Source organism: Acanthochromis polyacanthus, chromosome 1 (assembly GCF_021347895.1).
Source record: "Acanthochromis polyacanthus isolate Apoly-LR-REF ecotype Palm Island chromosome 1, KAUST_Apoly_ChrSc, whole genome shotgun sequence".
NCBI classification, from domain to species: domain Eukaryota; kingdom Metazoa; phylum Chordata; class Actinopteri; family Pomacentridae; genus Acanthochromis; species Acanthochromis polyacanthus.
In genome coordinates, this window is record NC_067113.1 from 9,586,018 (window position 1) to 9,605,614 (window position 19,597).

At 41.1% G+C, this 19,597-nt stretch overlaps 1 protein-coding gene across 1 annotated transcript in view; it reads right to left on the reverse strand.

Moving 5' to 3' along the window:
• The window catches only part of LOC110951688 (disheveled-associated activator of morphogenesis 2), a 115,189-nt gene that overhangs the window by 27,322 nt on the left and 68,270 nt on the right, over nucleotides 1-19,597 (reverse strand). The window contains 7 exon segments of the mRNA XM_051945971.1: nucleotides 834-972; nucleotides 1,152-1,269; nucleotides 1,412-1,478; nucleotides 2,181-2,284; nucleotides 2,526-2,636; nucleotides 3,263-3,596; nucleotides 17,104-17,198. Coding sequence (XP_051801931.1) covers nucleotides 834-972; nucleotides 1,152-1,269; nucleotides 1,412-1,478; nucleotides 2,181-2,284; nucleotides 2,526-2,636; nucleotides 3,263-3,596; nucleotides 17,104-17,198 — 968 coding nt within the window.

Below are 19,597 nucleotides of genomic sequence, written 5' to 3' on the forward strand. Positions count from 1 at the left end.
TTCCAAGTCATGGTTGGTTTTCTTTAATAAAATGATTTCTTCTCCCTGTTGTCTCCTACATGAAGCCAAGTTCCTGCTTCACCGCACCAAAACATGCCTGACTTGGCCGAGCAGCCCTCTTAATGCGATTAGAGCGATTTCCTTTTGATCTCTGGCTTCCGCTTTCATGTCAATTCACGCTCGCAGCGAGGCTTCCTCCCATTCAGCCCTCGACCCCCTGCTGCCACCCTCACATCACCTCACCTTCCAGCGCAGCACGTTTGCCGCAGCACTTTTCACTAACACGAAAACATAAAAAACAGCCAGACCAGGTGCATTGAAACTGGTCTTATTAAACCCATGAACACTGGTTTACTGTGCACACTTCCCAGTGTTAAAGCTCTGATGCATAACTCACAATATTTTGGTGCTCGTCTGCCTTCAAGCAATGCCTCCATCATTCCAACATAAAAGCACATGATGCTGATATCAGGCTTTGATCGCAGTTGGAAGTGATGCTGATTGGATGCATTAACCACAAGATTTTCCCAGAAATTAGAGTGTGTTTATACCATTGGAGGACAAGGAGAAGCTTTTATGAATGCATGCAGGAAGTACAGTGCATTTAGAGTACATCTCTGTTGTAATGCCTGGCAGTCTGGTGGTCATCTGGGTTATCACTTACAGGACAGAAGCTTCCAAAGATGAAGAAACACAGATTCTGATAAAGCCTTTAGACACCCTCATGTGAATGCATCAGATTAAGAAATGAACAGTGTGACAACTGTTCTAGCAATAAGAACCTTGCAGAACTTGAGCACTGCTTTGGTTGAGAGAAGAGAGATTTCACTTACATGCGAATGATGTTCTTAACACTGAAGTTGTCCAGAGGAGCGATGTCGGGGTCCTCTCCCTTGTCATCCTGCAGGACTATCTGCTGCAGAATCCTGTCTAAGAGCTGCCAGTGCTGCAGGCTGCCACCACCACGTTTATCTACGCACATGGAGTCAGTAAGTCCCAACAAACGAGTTCAACATCAAAAGTTGAGCAATGATATTAAGAACATAGCTGCTATGTTTAATCCTTTCCCCTCAGGTCCAGCACATAAAAACTGAAAACCTGCATAATATAATGTATATATAGCAGTGAACTCATGCATCGTGTCCACTCACAGGGCATTTGCAGGCAGTGTTGGAGGATGGAGAGGAGGTGTGGGTAGGAATCCGTGTGGCTCAGTTTCTTCTTGATCAGCTCAAACATGGCACCAGCACTCTTTGTATCTACATGGGACTGTTAAAAAGAAGAAAGAGAATCACTCTGGCTGCTACTATACAATCTGAACCTCTGATGAGCGGAGTCACGTAGTCTAAGCAGGGCAGTCTCTTAGATTAACCCGACAACATAAAACGCTGAGTAACAGTAGATCACTCACCATATCAAACCTTTTTGCCAGCTCTGAGTCATCCTCATTCCGCACCATCTCAAAGAAGTCCAAATGCCTGGACACAAAGAAATAACAGTCTGATGTTTAAGAATTATCAGCAGATTCATTTGTTCTGTTTGACAGCTCAAAAAGCTGAACTTGATCTTTTTTTTATCACCTAACTAATTCCATGTTGATGATGTGCAGACTTTGGATGTGAAACGTGGTTGAATACAATAAGTTTTCATTATGTTTTGGATCTGTGATTGGAGTAAAGAGAACTCCATTAACTGCCTAACAGGGAGTCTGACCCTCTCTGGCCCCAATTACAAGCAATACTAGGGTGTGTAAGCACGTCTTTTCTATTTGTAAATGTCTTTTTAGCATTCATACACACATATAATATTATATATCAGTATATTTTTTGTGATAGTTTTGCTTATTTCCACCCTTTTGTCACTTTGATAAGACTTCTAAACCCAGTCTGAGTGAAAGGGAAGAGCTGCTGCTTTAGTACTTTTGTAGTCCTGCATAGCCAGACAGTCTGACTGTATAGACAGCCAATACTCAGTGGCCTGGCTGCACCTCATTATCATTCAGCTATACAGGGGAATTAAACGATGTGGCTTGATTCCATTCCTTTAAACTAATCATCATCTTTTTGGGCAGAGTTAAGCAAAACCTGCAGCAGAGCATCTGCAAAACAGTGATGAGGGAACTGTTTGGAGGAAAATTTGCACGCAGGGTATCAAGAATTGACATAAAAATGATTGCTCACCTATCCAGAGTGGCGTTTTCATGCTCTCTGAGCTTGTCGATGACCGGCTGGATGCCCAACATCAAGAACTCAAACCTTAGGTGGAGGCGGAACTCAAGGTTGTCCTGAAAATAAAACAGCAACTCTCAACTACAAGCTACAGGTACAGAAGCTTTTAAAGGTGAGTCTAAAAACAGATTTAGGTGAGGTATTTTACTTAAACCTGATTGGTAAAACATGCAGTACAACAATGACACATTTCCCCATTATCAGTGTTGAAAAAATAGATTTCCATTACTTCTTTGCCAAACAATGTGAATCGTTTCTAATGTTGTCTGTGTTTATTGAGAGTGTGTGCATGCAGACCTCTCCAGCTCCAGCGTTGAGCACAGCGTTTATGAAGGACATGATGGCAGTCTTTAAGTTGACCTCATCTCTGTAGCGTCCTGTACTTTTGTCCAGCTCATTCAGCAGCGTCTGGATGGTAAAAACAGATGGAGGAGTTGGTCTGCAGGTATGTTTGATCTAAAATACACTCCGGCGCTGAAATATCAGCGCTGGGTGACTGTTCTCAGCTCTCACACCCTTTGTTGCCTCTTCCACTGACCCTTGTCATACTTTAGCAGCTTAATCATAACTCAAGCCAGCACTAAAAGGCCTCATAAGTTCTGAATCATTCAGCTCTTGTGGTGTTAGCTTCGCTTGAGGTGGCGTGATTTACCACATACTCAGAGGGATGTGAGAGATGTGGCTTGTTGACTCAGTCCTGCTTGTCACTAAAGCACTACACAAAGTGTGACCTCCATAACTCTCCATGTCCTCACCTGCCTTTAATACGGTCAGTGTGTTGACTTGACCTGAGGCTAAACGCCTGAGGCCCTGCAGCACAAAGTCTCCTACTTATCAAAATGACCACAGCCTGATTTATTTTAGCATTACCCCAAAATAGTTTGTCTGCCCTTACCCATAATCTCTGTCTGCCCCATGTCTCCAGCAAAGGCTCCTTAAATATGTACGCACCACGAGACATGACCCACAATTCAAGGAATGTGACAACTGCTTTAACCCCAAACACGTTTAGAAAGATCACTTCAGCTCTGTACCTGGAAGCGGGTCCTCTCAGCAGCGTACTTCTGATAGTGCACCATGGCCTGCAGCACCTTCTTGTGTCCATCGGGCACCAAGCACACAGCCCCAAGGATCTCCAGCACCGCCACTTTGGTCTTGATGTTCTCCGTCCGCAGGCTCTGTGAGATGGTGTTGATGCTCTGTGGGTGGGCCAGGACGTGTGCGCGGCCCTGCGAGTTGTTCATCAGGGCCTTGATGCAGCCGATGACGGAGGTGTGGACGCGGCTCTCTGACGTCTCATAGTCCATGCTGCGTAGGAAGTTGAGGAGGCATGTGAGGCCGTCCAGCTCGATGAAACGTGTAACGAACCTGATGGAGGACAGAATGAAAATACAGGTATGGATTTAGGATAAACAGAGGGAGGGAGAAGTGGCAGAATGTACAATTTAAAGCATCAAAATACGAGTTAAAGGTTAAAAACCCAAGCAAAAGAAAATTATTATTTTGCCATTAATCATTACACCTAATAATCTGAAGATCATGGTTGTCTGTTAAATCAATCCTGTTGTTGATAATTGATATATTTCCGTCTGGAAAAAGTTTGGAAATACCAACAGAGCAAGTGTGGCTGTAACAAAAAGCTCATCACAATATCTGGCTGCTCTGCTCTCATTAGTGTGTGAGGGAGAATTTTAAATGAGAAACACATTGTACAGTGTTTTCCTATTTTCTACCTATGGTTAAAAAGGTGCTATATACACTACTGTTCAAAAGTTTAAGGTCACCCAGGCTATTTCATGTTTCCAAGAAAACTCAACACTTTTATCCATGTGCTAACATAACTGCACAAGGGTTTTCTAATCATCAATGAGCCTTTCAGCACCATTAGCTAACACAATGTAGCATTAGAACACAGGAGTGATGGTTGCTGGAAATGTTCCTCTGTACCCCTATGGAGATATTCCATTAAAAATCAGCTGTTTCCAGCTACAATAGTCATTTAGCACATTAACAATGTCTGCACTGGATTTATCATTCATTTCATGTTATCTTCATTGAAAGAAGCTGCTTTTCTTTCAAAAATAAGGACATTTCTAAGTGACCCTAAACTTCTGAAGGGTAGTGTAAGTGTTGACCATTTACATTTTCAGTGTTCAGGCGGACATCTCATATTCACTTCTTCTGCCCAACCAACAATCCCAATCCAGAAGAACTAACTTCACAGTTCAAAAGCAGTGAGTCTTGACATTTCAGAGGTGTCAACCAGGAACTGTGTCCCAAAAGTGTACTCTAAAACAACAAATCAGTAGCTTTTCTAGCTGATTTCTAATTCTGCACTCCAAGGATTTGGCATTGCGATGGACACACAACGGACAGATTTCAACCAGTGGGTGGAATAAGATGCTGCAGAGGATAGGTCAAATTCCTTATGATGCAACCGGTATCTTATTCTGCCTGGACACGCCAACACATCATTTATTCATTCATTTCATTTGAATCATGCACTCGGTTTAAAAAAAATAAAAACCACCAAAACGCACCAAACAAAAGTCGTTTCTCTATGAGGTACCTTCAACATTTCACACTCCAGGTCTTCCCAGACTCCCGCTGACAGCAGGCTCATTAGCTGAACTAATTAAAGCAGTGAGCCACTAACCTCTCTGGAGAGAAGCAGAGGGTTTGAGTGGCAGACTGGACATGTGCACATCGAAGGATGTCACATCCAGTGAGCACAGAGTGGGCTGGGTTGTAAATGACCTTCCCACTCACTAAGATTCTTGATAGGCCTCATAAATGATCTCAAACAAATGAGGACTTGTAAGTAGAGGACGAGGAGACAAGGACATGCAGAGGATGAGAGAAGAAGGATGGAGTGAGAAAGCGAAAGGGACAGAGAGGAAAAAGAGAGAAGGAAGCTGCCAGAAGGGGCTGAGATTTATCACTACTCATTGTAACGGATACATTGTTTTGACAATGTTAGAAATATGCAGTCCAAGTTCCGTCCTCCTCCTACTGCTGTCTTGGCTTGAAGAAACGAGGAAAAAAAACACAATGCAAAGAAATGTAAATCATCTAATTATTATCCTGTACACTGAGGCTCTTCTTCTGCTCACACAATCAGTGTCAGACTTTAAGCAGATGCCTGTTTGAGCACTGACACATAAACTTTACCTGGCACAACCACTAAATCTCTCAGACACATATAATCCTCTGATCTCCAGCAGGACCTGAATGAGGTCAAGAACATCATCCTACATGCACGCATGCAGACGGTCAGCCTTTCCTGACAATGCATAGAAATCCCAGAGGACACACACACGACCTTTCAGCAGACAATATGCTTCTTGTTTGCACACAGACGCTGCAGTCTCAGTCCCCGCTCAGCACCACGGTGGCAAAGAATAAATCCAATATATTAGATATGACTTGATTCAGACGTAAAGCAGACACTGGAACTAGAGCAGGGCAGAACTGATCCAACTATTAAAGTTACACATTTTATATCGGTGACAAGTCATTGGCCGGCAGCTAAAACGATGCGCCTGTCCGTGAATCGAGAGGCCACCTCAGTGAAAGGGGTTTCATTCTGGAAGAGAAATAACGCTGAACATTCTGGTGATTAATGTATGGAAAGCAGCGGTTGACAGATGTTGTTCTTGGAGTTTGGGTTTAAAAGGGTGGCTGGGATTCAAGGCGCTGCTCGCTGCCGTCTTCTCTTCACTCTGCCAGAAACATGCACCCCATTCACCAGCATTTATGCACGTGCACGTGTTCATACAGGGCGGAGTGGAAGGACAGATAAATGTGAAACAATCTCCCAAACATATATGCATGGCTCCCTAAAGGGCACTGGACAGTGACTAATCTTCCGTTCTGTTAACACAGCCTAGTAAGCTGACATCCACCCATTCTCTCCTCCTCCTCCATACTTGATTTTCTCTCCAGTGAGCACTCGGATGAATCGATCCCATCTCCTCCGACTCTGTAGTCCCCTCTTGTCTTCTCCTATCCACTGACATTCACGCTCAGCCGACTTGTGTGCAGGTCTTTCTCTTTTTTCTTTTTTGGAACAACCACTGAATACTTTAAAACCCGCTGGGGTTCGAGACAGCGAGAGCTCAACAACTGCTGCATACGATATGAGTGCAGACAGAGCTGCTGCTGAACAATACTGAGGCTCAGCCAACCACACACATAAAGATCCTCAGACAGAAAGAAGAAAGAGGCGAGGAACAGGACTCAGAATGGTATGAGACTAAACAAAACTGACAGTGGAGCAAAAAACACAACTGGAGTGTAGAAAAAGTTGGAGCCAAGGATGGTGAAAGCTGACGTGAGTTTAGCCACAGATTAAAATTTAAATAAAGCCTTGAGATATTTACTTTCTTTAAAATTATTAAATGATTGCCAGCATGGCAAGTTAGCCATCTCTAAATAAAAAACACTGAGGGTTATGTAAATTCCATTGATCTAAAAAACATAAAACCCCACGAGCAGAGGCAGGCGATGTTGTTAACGAGCAGGACGGTGTGGAAAACTAATCCAGATGCTCAAATTGAAATTCAGAACTTCAGTCCAACCAAATGGATTTTTCGAGGTTTTAGCTGCAGAGGCAAAAACATTCTGCCTCCCTGAACTGCGGCTGACCCCTGTGTGGCAGACAGTCGGCCCAGAGTTCAGTCTTACCTCAAAGCCAAACCACACGAACTTATCAAAGGCCAGCACTTCCACACAAACTCAAGTGGTCATGTGCTCTCTGCCTCTCCTCTGCCCTTCATTCAGTCACCCCGTTCACACACTTACCATCATTTATAAACACCTACATCCAGGCACAGGGACACACAAGTGCAACCACATAGGTTTTGTCCTGCTATAAAAGGGCCAGAATGTGACTGAGAGCTGAGGAGGTGCCGAATAAAGCTATCTGACCCGAGTGTCTGCAGGGCCTGGAGGAAACGTCAGTGGATACCAACATGGCACTCACTCATATAAAGCTTCCTTGATGTGAGGCCCAGCGTATATCAGTGCTTCAGTATAGGCTGAACGAAGGACAATGTGCATAACCCTAACATATACAGAGACACACATGTACAGATGACAATAATGTGCACATCTATGACATGTATGTTTGTAGTATATCACGGAACAGACATCACAGCTCTTAAGGACTAGGTTTGTGGCAAAGCAAAGGCCAGTATGTGCATGTGTGACTTAGGGTATTTTTAATTTAATAATATATAGTATCTCAGATGTAAGTGGCAAAAATACCAGGATGTTTTACTATACATGGGTGTATTTTGCAGTATGCTAGCTAACGTGCATTCCTGCCAGTTCTGACCCACAATCCTCTGGGATACGTCCCAAACATCACTGTGAGCTGCTGACAGCACATAGAGAACATCTGATTCAAGCATCACCCTGCATTTCAAATCACATCATTTTTCTCTTTTTTTCAACTTGCAGTGTCATTATGAAGGCAAACTGCATGCAACAGTGATTACTTTTTTAGTACATAGTATAGTACATGGGTCATTCAAGACCTGGAGGACATTTTACATCAAATTTCAATTAATCCATGATGAAAATACCAAAACATGCAGTTGTTATGTAAATGTTCTTGTCCCGAGTTTCAAATCTAAACAAAAACTACTAGAAAAGAATGTTTGACAATAAAAATACTAAATAAGTCTAAAGTTCCCCTTAAAATGCCGTTTTTCTCCCGCCCCGCTCCCTGAAGACCAAACTGAATCTCAAATAAATCAATTAAAATGAAATTTAAATCTCCTTTTTTGGTTTTATTTTTTTCACTGATGTCTCTTCTCATTGTGGGAAATTTTTTTTTTAATCAAATAATATTTTAAATAACAATTATTATACATGGAATGTATATCCCAGAACATGCACCCAATGATGTTTAAAGCTGTTTTTGTCTTTTGTGTCTTGCTTCTGTCATTTTGTGTCTTGTGTTTTTTTTTTCTTTTTGTCATTTTCTGTCTCATTTCTGTCTTTATGCGTCTTCTTTTTGTCTTTTGTGTCTTGTTTTTGCCATTTTATGTCTCGGTTCTGTCATTGTAGACCTTGTTTTTGTCATTTTGTGTCTTGTTTTTGCCGTTCCCTGTCTCGTTTGTTATTTTCTGTCTCATTTCTGTCATTTTATGTCTTGGTTTTTTTAACTTTGTGTCTTGTTTTTGTTGTTTTATGTCTGGTTTTTGCCGTTTACATCATCATCATTTTCCTAAAGAATGGGCAGAGCAAGGCTATGCCTTCTCATCTATTTTTCCTATTTTCATCACGTTGTCAGCCTCGATTGAATGTCTCACTCTACCTCATATTATCATGATCAGAGTAATTCTTGGACTGTTTTCCATCAGTCAGTTTGTCCTCTTGGCCAGCAGTAACAGCTAGCTAAATATCTAGCTTCTACTGCTGAGAGAAAGATCACATTAGCATGGATTAGCAACCCTGTTACTGTGATTAGAGTAGGGTTAGCAAACAACACATAAAACATGGAAGAAAAATGTTACCATTGATGTGTAAGCTGAGCCAATCAAGCCTTTGATAGTTTATTACCTATTATTGATCAATATGGAGTGGAAAAGTGGAAAAGAGAAGGTTATTTTTTTTTTAAATGTTGAAGCCCAAATGTCCTCCAGTTCTGGAATGACCCACATGCAGTAAGCAACAGTGTGTACTTTATAAGAGCAGCTGCACTTCGTACTGATAGGAAAAAGAAAAAGTATGCAATTTGGAATGCAGGGTTAGTCTCAAGTGTGTCCAGAAAGGCTCCTGAGATTGGTTGATGAAGCCAGAAACAAATAAATTGCAGTGGGCTACTGTGACTGTGCTAGAATCTTTCAAAAACTAAAAAGGATCTTATCTTTTTTTTCTTTTTTCTGTTTTAATTTTTCTTGTTTCATCACAAAATGGCACCGACGTTACCCAAAATGCAATTGAGTCTCTAACAGCAGCAGAGATGAAAAGCAGCCTAAAAGTCAGCTAAGCTCGCTTGTTATTCGTATTTTTCTCTTTACCAACCTAAGTGCTGACTCCGAGGACATCACCTGGAGTAACTAATCAGACTTCACACAAAGCTCTCTCTAGGGGGCTTTAAACAACTTTTTTTTCATATATGCAGTAGTAGTCTCAAACATTTACACACACAGTTTTCTTTGCAAACACATAATTTGAGAAACAACACTTTCTTTTACCTTGTTCTAACCCTGTGCTTCATGTGTGTAATTGTCTCTTTAAGTGAGACCAAAGAGGATATGTGTAATTACATGAAAAGCCAAACCTAATGGGGATTAAAGTAAGTTTAACCCACTGTGCTCAGCCCCACCTTTTCTACTCTCCATCTGTTTATTTCCACTACAACACAAATGTCCTCTTTAAATCTGCTGGGCCAATATTTCTTTCCATTTCCCCTGAACTGTTTAAAACCAAGAGGGACACATCCGCACTCTGAGAGCAGCAAACGCATCACTCCATCCAAGACTCTTTAAAGGTATGATACTCTGCTGCCCCACTAATATGTTTGGTAATGTGAAAACAGATATAAAATTCTCTCTGTGTCAAGCGGAACCTTTGAGAAATCTGCCGGAAAAATGTTTTGAAGGATAATATTTGCATGTGTTGGTAGCAAATCATCCAAAGAACTGTTGACATAGGATCAGGGCGAAGGGCTGCAGTCGACCCAAGTAAATATTCTTGCTGGAAGAGATTTGCAGAAACAATGTCAAGAGAGCCGTCTTGGGAAGCATTGAGATGCTCTACTGACATGAGCCCGGGACTGCAGTGCATTCTGGGCCAGGACGGCCTCAGCGACCTCCTGGACGGATCCGTTTCCTATCCTCCTGCAGTTATTTCTCAACAGAAGTGACAGTGATTGAGGAGTGTCACATCTTAGATGGAAGAATGCAAACACAGCACGCTCACCAACACCAGCATAAACATCAGTGCAGATGTGCGGATGACTCAACAGGTCAACAGTTTTCATGTAAGTACACTTAACTGCATCGTTAGAATACCGCAAGTGAGTGTTGGTATTCAAATATTTGGAGTCTAAATTGAACAGTACACCAGGTTGTGCATATTTCGTTTAGATTACATGACTGTAGCAGTTTGTGTTTGCCTATCAGCCCTCGCATGCCCACTTGAGCTGAGATTCGGCTCTACGTGAGTAAATACACAACCCCAGCACGATGCTTCAAGCCCCATTTGACAGCTGGTAAACAAAGCAATAACCGCTGGCAGAGAAGCCGAGATAAGCAGCAAACTAAAGTGAAACAAAACTTTCTTTTTATAGCCGTTTAGAATCATTCACATTTATATTTGAAAAAGGACGTGTGGGTCATTAAAATAGTTTGATAAGAATTATTCAAACAATTCCTGGGAAACAGCAAATGAAGTGCAGCACCACTCACAGTAAGAGGATGGCTGCCTCTCCTCCTCACTCTTTCGGTTTGATACGCTGCAGTTGTTCTAAGAGGCTGCTGTGATTTCAGTTTTGTCTGAACAACTCTGTCATCATCCCATTTCCATTTCCATTTGACTTTTATTTCTATACCTGACTTGCTTTACGATTGTTGCACAAACAGACCTATGACTCTACTGTATTTGTTCCATCACAGCCTGGAAATGTGATAACATATCAAATCATCTGATCGATCATCTACAGGAGTAACTGAATGTAGAAATGATCATTAATATGCACCTAAGATAATTAAAGAAATAAGAAAGAAAAAAAAGAAAAAAGGCATTACTGATTATTCTGCCGAGGAACACGATGGAGTTATGTGACGATCAGTGTCTGTCTGTCTGTAACATCACACAAAAACAGGATTTGGATAAAATTTTCAGGGAAGGTCAGAAATGACGCAAGGACGAAGTGATTAGATTCTGGCAGTGATGCGGATCCATCCATGGATTTGGTAAAGATTTCTGTATCACTACCAGATAGCAGCACGACGTCACTGTAAACATGACAACAAGTGAACACTACATCAGCTGCCTGCTGACGATTACATGACTGTGATCCTACTACAAATCCACCACTGTGGACTTATCAGGAATTATGAGTCATTCCAGAATTGGAGAGTGATGAAAAACAAATCTTCTGTTTTCCAGTTTTCTGCTCCATATTGATCAATAATAAGTAATAAACCATCAAAGGCTTGATTGGCTCAGCTTACACGTCAATGGAACCATTTTTCTTCAATGTTTTATGTGTTGTTTGCTAACCCTTTTCTAATCACAGTAACAGGGTTGCTAATCCATGCTAATGTTAGCTTTTTCGCAGCAGTAGAAGCTAGATATTTAGCTAGCCGTTACTGCTGGCCAAGAAGACAAACTGACTGATGGAAAACAGTCCAAAGAATTAGTCTGATCCTGATAATAATCATAACAGGGTTGCATGAGGTGGAGTGAAGACATTCAATCAAGGCTGACAATGTGATGAAAATATATAAACTAGAAGAGAAGACATAGCTTTACTCTACCCATGCTTCAGGAAAACTGTTTGATGATGTTAATTCCAGGGTATCATGTGATTCACTGTTTTCTTCTTCTTCTACCAGATAAAAAGGTTACGCTAATATGTTGTGGGACACACATTCCATGAATAATAGTAATTATTTGAAATATTGTGTAGACTAAAAAACATTCCCACAATTAAGAGACATCAATGAAAAAAAAGGAGATTTAAATTTTATTTGAACTGTTTTATTTGAGATTCAGTTTGGTCATCAGGAGGGTGGGACAAGAGAAAAACTTAATTTTAGGGGGAAGTCCATTTGGTTAACCTTGCCAGCAAGTTGATTTCTCGCGATATTTGTGAGTTCACAAATCTCTCAAGAAACCATCCTGCTCCGCTCCCGCTTTCACTGTTCGTACAGAGCCAAGTTGGCATGGGCCAATCACGCAGCAGTATTCGTGTGTGGGGCGGGATATCCGGGTGTGAAGACGACACCAAGCGCCAGTAGATCAAAACAAACATGGCAACGGAGGACAACGATCGTGTAGATGCTGCTATTAAGTCAGTTTTAGCCGAATCTCGTATCGCTTCTTTGAAGGAAGAACAACGAGAGGCTCTTTGCGCATTTCTGGATGGTAAAGATGTTTGTGCTTTTTTACCAACGGGTTTTGGTAAGAGTTTAATCTACCAATTGGCTCCGCTCGTTGTGAAGATCCCACGATTGGCTAAAAACAAACCTGTCAGAGGCGGGACATACTGTTGCATTGTCCAATCCGTGCCTCTTTCCTCCGAACGGATTTACATGGAGCGGTCCCAGATTGATATTGTGGAGTACTATTAAATACTACACAATTATTAATCTGGCTATTGCCAGGTTACCATTTGGTATTTTTAAAATCATTTTCAAACATTCTTTTCTCCTAGTTTCTTTAGGTTTGGTCTCAGGACAAGAACATTTACACAACTATTGCATGTTTTAGGATTTTGTACATGGATTATTTGAAATTTGATGGGTGGGACGTAAAACATCCTCCAGTTCTGGAATGACCCTTATCCGTCAGAAATCATGCAGCCTTGGCGGAGCACTGCACTCTCTCAGTGCTTTTCTTGTTTCTTCATGCCTCTAACAACTTTCAAAGTGCAACAAAGTGAGAACAGCAAATTGCTAACAACTCATGTCCACAATGTGATGTACATAACCTATGAGAAGGATCATTAAACTGCAGCCTTCACAAACCAAAAGGTTAGTGACCTCTACAGTTTCATACAGCTGACAGAGATGTGTGTGGACAGAGTAATGGAGGACATACACACCTTTAAATAACACTGCAGTCCATGGTCATATCACCTTCTATATACAGTAACATCTCAAACATGGCACCTTGTCATTTCAATAACACATAATCAGCCTCTAAGTGAAAGTGACATTAGCCTTGCTGACAATGTGCCCTTTTTGTGCACTCTGCCTGGCACCCTGCAAGCCCACCATGTGTTTGGGTGCTGTGGCCATGCAGAGCGGGCTGAGGGCAACAAGGACGCCTCTTCACAAGCAGGCCCAGCTGCCTCTCTAAAATGCCAGAGGGACGGAGGGAGGGAGGCCGCTTCAGGCAGTTATCCAAAGGCGGGCATGAATCAAAGCTGAATACAGACAGACACCACCATGTCTCACAAGATGTGGTCGTAAACAGTATAGAAACGCACAAAGGGACACAGAAATGATAGAATAAGTAGGCAAGTTGCTTAGATTTCGCCCAGACATTGAAGCACAAAGCCATCTTTTTGCCTTTGCTGCCCATTTGTCACAGAGGCGGAATATTAACACACTGCCCTGGCTCTCCCTGAACACGCATATACTGTGGACACACCTGCTAACCACACCGCTGTTACAGAGCCTGAAAACATCTGTGTGCTAATGAGCAATAACTCACTCTGTGAACAGCATGGGTGCAGGTGCAACACGGAGCAGTGGTGATTTAGTGAAATTAAGTACACTTCTGAGAGAGAAAGAGTGATAGAGCAGAAAAGACCATCAAAAAACCCATAAAGTGAAACAAAGAATAAACACCACAGTCCTAGATAATCTGAAACTGTAAAGTAGTAGTGGTCCTCCCTTTCTATATACTGTCAAAATCTAGCAAACAATGATTCCATCATATATTTACAGTTTGAACTGTCAGGGAAATAAGCTGCTGCTGCTGACCTAAAAAAGCATTTATAGCTCTGTTCAGGCTCTTTTAACACTTCAAAATTCTTGCAAAATTACACAGTGGCATGGAAATAAGAGATTCAGGGAATACTTTTGGGGCCCTGGTAGCTCAAATAGCTTAGCAGCTATAGTCCCCAATGCAGCCGTCACAGGTTTGAGTCTGACCCACGGCCATCTGCTGCAGGTCCTTCCCTGACTCTTCTCCCCGTGTTTCCTGTCTCTCTCTCTCCACTGTCCTCTGTAATGAAGCCATAAAGGCCCAAAAATAACTTAAAATAAATAAATTACAGATTAAGCAATGTTTTAAAAAGCTGTCACCGTAAATTAACTAAAGTAGTCCCACACTCAAAGAGCTCTCATATTATCTCATTAAACGAATATAATTTCCTACCTGGTCCAGCACTCTGTGCTTTCCCTGAGGTTATCAATAAAGGAAAATTCTAACAGTGTATTGCAGTGTACATTCTCTTGGTGTTGTACCTACATTTACACTGCCATTCAAAAGCTTGGGGTCACTTAGAAATGTCCTTATTTTTGAAAGAAGGGCAGTTTTTTTTTCAATGAAGATAACATTAAATGAATGATAAATCCAGTATAGACATTGTTAATGTGCTAAATGACTATTCTAGCTGGAAATGGCTGATTTTTAATGGAATATCTCCATAGGGGTACAGAGGAACATTTTCAGCAACCATCACTCCTGTGTTCTAATGCTACATTGTGTTAGCTAATGGTGTTGAAAGGCTCACTGATGATTAGAAAACCCTTGTGCAGTTATGTTAGCACATGAATAAAAGTGTGAGTTTTCATGGAAAACAAGAAATAGTCTGAGTGACCCAAACTTTTGAACAGTACTGTGTGTATTGCCACAGGAGGTAATGATATAAAGTAGCTGTAATTCTGCACATAATTATTCCACTAATTGGAATTTCTTTCCTGATGTAGCTGCACCTCACTACCATTTTGCAATCAAGGAGAAAACACTCTGGCTTGTTTGTATTTCTTTAAACCAATCAGTCAGCTTGGGCAGAACGTAGCTTCAGCATTCCCTTAAAATAGCGATGGGTGAAATTCATTTGCATGCATTAATGACAGTTCTGTCATTGAAATGGACAATCCACCAAAAAATAACTAGCAGGTCTGTCTTGTTGCACGATCTAAATCCTCAGACTGATCCATACAGCACAGTGTCTTCATGCCCTATAAATCTGGCATATTTTACCAATCTTAATATGACAACTCACTAAAAATCAATAATCTTTCTGCAGAATCGTAGACTCCACTTAAAGCCCAGAAACAGTAACATTTCTATCAACGCCCTCCTTTCTGTCTTGACCTTAAAGGCTACATTCTATCAGCCTGATCTTAGCTTTATGCTTTGGATAGCCACACGTGTACACATGCCACAAATACAAACAGCCCGTCATACACACACTTGGTCTACAAACACACCCTCATAACCCAGACGTGACCCAGACATCGAAGCTGCCCTGAGTTTTAGTCACTCTGCACATTAAGTCTGTCACTTCATAGCTCCCCTTGAGAAAACTCAACACCCCCACTTTGGCCCAGACCGGTGCATCATTCCACTGGCACGGGCTGACGGACATCTCCAAAGGAGCTGCTGATGGGGAGACGAAGGCGGTTTGTATTAGTGGGTCTGCAATGTCCTTGAATGTTTCTTTGTGGTGATGAGTGAGGCCTAACAGCTGCTGATGAACATATCAGGGGAAGAGAAAGGTCTAAAAATATCTGAAACTGGTTCTACTTCAGTTGAAAGTGATGAAAGAGGATCCTCCTGGAAAGCAAATCCATACCATTGCATGTTATATTATTAATTGTAATTACCATTTGTGTTGTTCCTAGGGCTGGCATTTCAATGCGTTAATGACGATTAATTAATTACAGAAAAAATGATGCATTTTGTCTAACACCTTTCTCAATTCCCTAATTTCTGGCACACCGATAACACCCATAGGTGGCGGTAGTGAACCTAAAGTCTGTTTTCCAGTCGTGAAGAAGATGCACAGGACACACTGAGTGATGTCAGCGCAGAAACGTCAGACCAACATGGCGGCTCACTCGCAAACTTTTTTTATTATGAAATTGCTTAGCAAAAAGTATTTCTGAAAGCATTTGAGGTGAAAAATAAGCTGCTGAATCTGTCCTGGTCTTAGATCAATGACGGCTGGCTTAGACGTTTAACAAAGGTTTTGTGATGCGTCCGACCTCTATTCCCTGTGGCTCATTTGCTTAAATGAAACTACTTTAACCAAACGAGCTCCGGGGCGACGTGTCATACGTTAGTTACAACAGTCCTGGTACTGTCAAACAGTGTTGCCATTGCATAATAGACCATTTTTCAAGACACTGAAGGTGCCTGAGTTCACAAAACGTTTTAAAATGTTGAATATAATCATTATAATTACAATTTGAGATTGGAGTAATCTATGAATGTTTTAGACAGATGAAAAATGCTGTTTAATAAAAATGAAAAACATTTTTGTTGCTTAGGTTCACGTATATGTCTGTTCATCCATTCAGTCGTCAACCTAAAGTTATTTAAATTGAAAAACTTTGCATCTTTTGTCAAATATTGCTATTTGATAAAAACATGATTAATTGTGAAGATCACATCACACTACATTCTGCCATTTAACCAATCAGCAGAGCCCTGGAACTCATCAAACTTTCTCTTTTCTCCAAAGTTGGAAAAGAAAAAGACAAACTTGCAGCTCATTCGTCTTCCATATTTGCGCCAAAATTAAGCATGGTTGGTTGATGAAATTCACACATTTCACGGTTGAGCAGTCGTGCTAAGTGATGATACATTTCTTGGAATGTTTCTTTCTTTTTTTTTTTAAACCACTAATGGGCAAGTAAGCATATATGTTAACTTCACTGACCTTGAATTTCATCATGATAATTGAAAACGTTAAAAATGTCACAAAAGTAAAAAAGTCTTATATCATCCAATAACACTCTAGGGTTGAAATTTGAATTTGAAAGTATTTCAATGAGCGCTCTTTAAAGGGTTAATTAATTACAAAGCCTGAGATTCATTACATTAATTTTTTAATCACATCCCACCGCTAGTTGTTACCTCAAAAAGAGAAAATGTAGAAACGTATGACTTAAATAACAGCCATGCAGCAGAGGAGAAGGTCAGAGATAGTTAGACGGGGAGATTCTCTCACCTCATTGGCTGAGTCCGAAGCGCTGTCTTCAGATCCTCCACCACCTTGTTCCTCATTTCCATTTCCTCCTCATCAAAGGCAAACAGGGTCTGCATCTGCAGATGTAGTGAGAAATGTAGATCAGTTGACTGGGGAAATAACTGATTCATGTTGCTGAATGATGATATTATCACAAAGACTACTGGACATGCTGCCTGCTGGCATTTATTCTGTATTTTTCACTTTTAATTCAGAGCTTTTCATTGTTTCTACTGGTTCAGCACAAGAATGTTCCTCTTAATTTGGCAGGAATAAGACAGGAGCAGTGCATTTTTCCTCTTTACAAGTGAGTGTGTTTGTTCAGGTAGTTCTAGCAGAACTGTACATATCACCAGTAGGCTAATGTTTCAGTTCAGGCACCTCAAATCAAACAGATTGTGCGTTGTTCCCTTCTTTGAAGCTATACAACATGCCAAGATAAGGCATGCAGACAATTAGCTCTAATCAAGCCTCCAACTATCGAGCAAATCATGAAAAAACTTTAAACTGTGGCGGTGTTAAAGCATTTCTTTTCTTTTTCTACATTATTTTTTGGGCCTTTTGTTGGCTTTATTAGACAGTTTAGTCAAGAGGCAGACATCAACGTAGGGAGAAGGATTGGGGAACCTGCAGTAAAGGGCTGTGAGCTGGAATGGAACCCAGGCCGTTGCGTCGGGGACTGTAGCCCCTATTCATGGCTAATGCATTTCTGCATCCCTTAAAGGCTTTCGTCAGCAGCGTCTAAGAGCTGCTGTGCTCCCATTACTCAGACCCACTGGGCTTCTATTTAAGCCGTTTCCATGACACTTCTCTGCCAAGTGCTATGGTCCAAACAGTGTATGTTTCAGCAGAGCAGTGAGCCAGTCACAGTGCTGCACATTCATTTGTCTGAAACTGATATGTGTTTTAATGCCACCCTGTATTTCAGTCTTTAAAATGGACATCCATGTGCAAATATTCCATAACAAGAAAGAACTTTGTGGACCAACAGCACATAGCTGCTGCCACGAAGCTAACTGAAGCCTGACCCCATGTTTGACTACCCAACAACAGCTCTGGTCTGTCCAGTGTGTGAGTGTTTAATCTAGAGACAGTGCAGTCAAAACATCCATCATGTCAACTTAGCCTCAAGTCCAGATGGTTCAGGAACCCAGTGCCAAGAAGAAAAGGCTCTGGCTCTTGTTGCTCTAAATGAATATGTTCATAGTCAATGGGAAGTTGGACACAACGAGTGTTGAGGGGGGAGTGAATGATTTGGTCGTGCTGTGAGCCAGTTCACTGTGTCAATGAGTCTAGCCAAATGACTCCTTCCTACATCTGCTATTTGTAAGCTCATTCGTACCTGTGGCCAACAGGCACATAAGGATACCATTACAGTCAGTTGGTAAACCAGCAGACGGTTCTACCCTAAATCTTTATTATGGGAAGTGCCCCCCAGAGCCAGAAATACGCCTTCCAGCTAGTCATCAGTGCATTGTTAACTGAGCGATGAGTGCTGCTCATCAAACCTTAATTTGGACCATGTGGATCACTGACGCATCCAGTAAAGAGGAATTAGTTCAATACAAACGAAGACAAAGAACATTAGTTTTTACCAAAAGAGCAAAGCAAAATCAGAAGGGGACATTAAACCAAAGGTAAGGTAAACTAACAAAGAACTATCTGGAAACTGGCTCCTATATTCCTGTTAACATGAAACTAGACTAAAACTGGTCTTATATTTTTTTTCTATTTTTCTTTTTACAGCTTAGTCATACAGTTTGTAAACGGGACTGGAAATAACTGCCAGTTACAAAAGCATTGTTACTTTTCTGGCATGATACTTAAGTAATAATAAAAGCTGCAGTGTTTATTCTTAAATGTAATGTTCTATATTTATATAAAATGAAATAAAACACTGTTTACTCATCTCACAGGTAACAGCTTCAATTTGAACCACAAATCCAAGGATCTGCAAACTTAGAAATTCTTGGATTTGTTTTTGAAGGGTCTTAAGTTCACTTTTCAGTTTGTCAGGTTAATCTCCATATTTTATGATACTGCAGGGTCTTAGCCCTATTACTTAGTTTAGTCAGGAAACGTTTGTAGACAAATTCATCTCATAAATAACACTGTAGGGTCCTGACATTTATTTGGAAAATTGATAGGTTGTTCTTTTAAATGTGCTGTATGAACGACTTGAATATTTTATTTGAAATATAATAAATCACAGAACCAGTTAAATTAAAACCTATTCACAGCAAAAACACCATCTACAATTGTTTGAGAACATTATAGCATTTTCCGATTTGAGTCCTTATATTTGTTGCTGCAAACTTGTAATAGCTGAGTTCTTGGTAGTTTGTCTCATCTCTGGTAACAGTAAGAAGAGTTTCTCATCACCTCTGCAGCTCTGAAGCTTTACACACTAGCTTGGACACAGCAGGACAACAGAAACTCTTGTCAGAGTCACGAGGATGTTTGAATTATCGCTGCG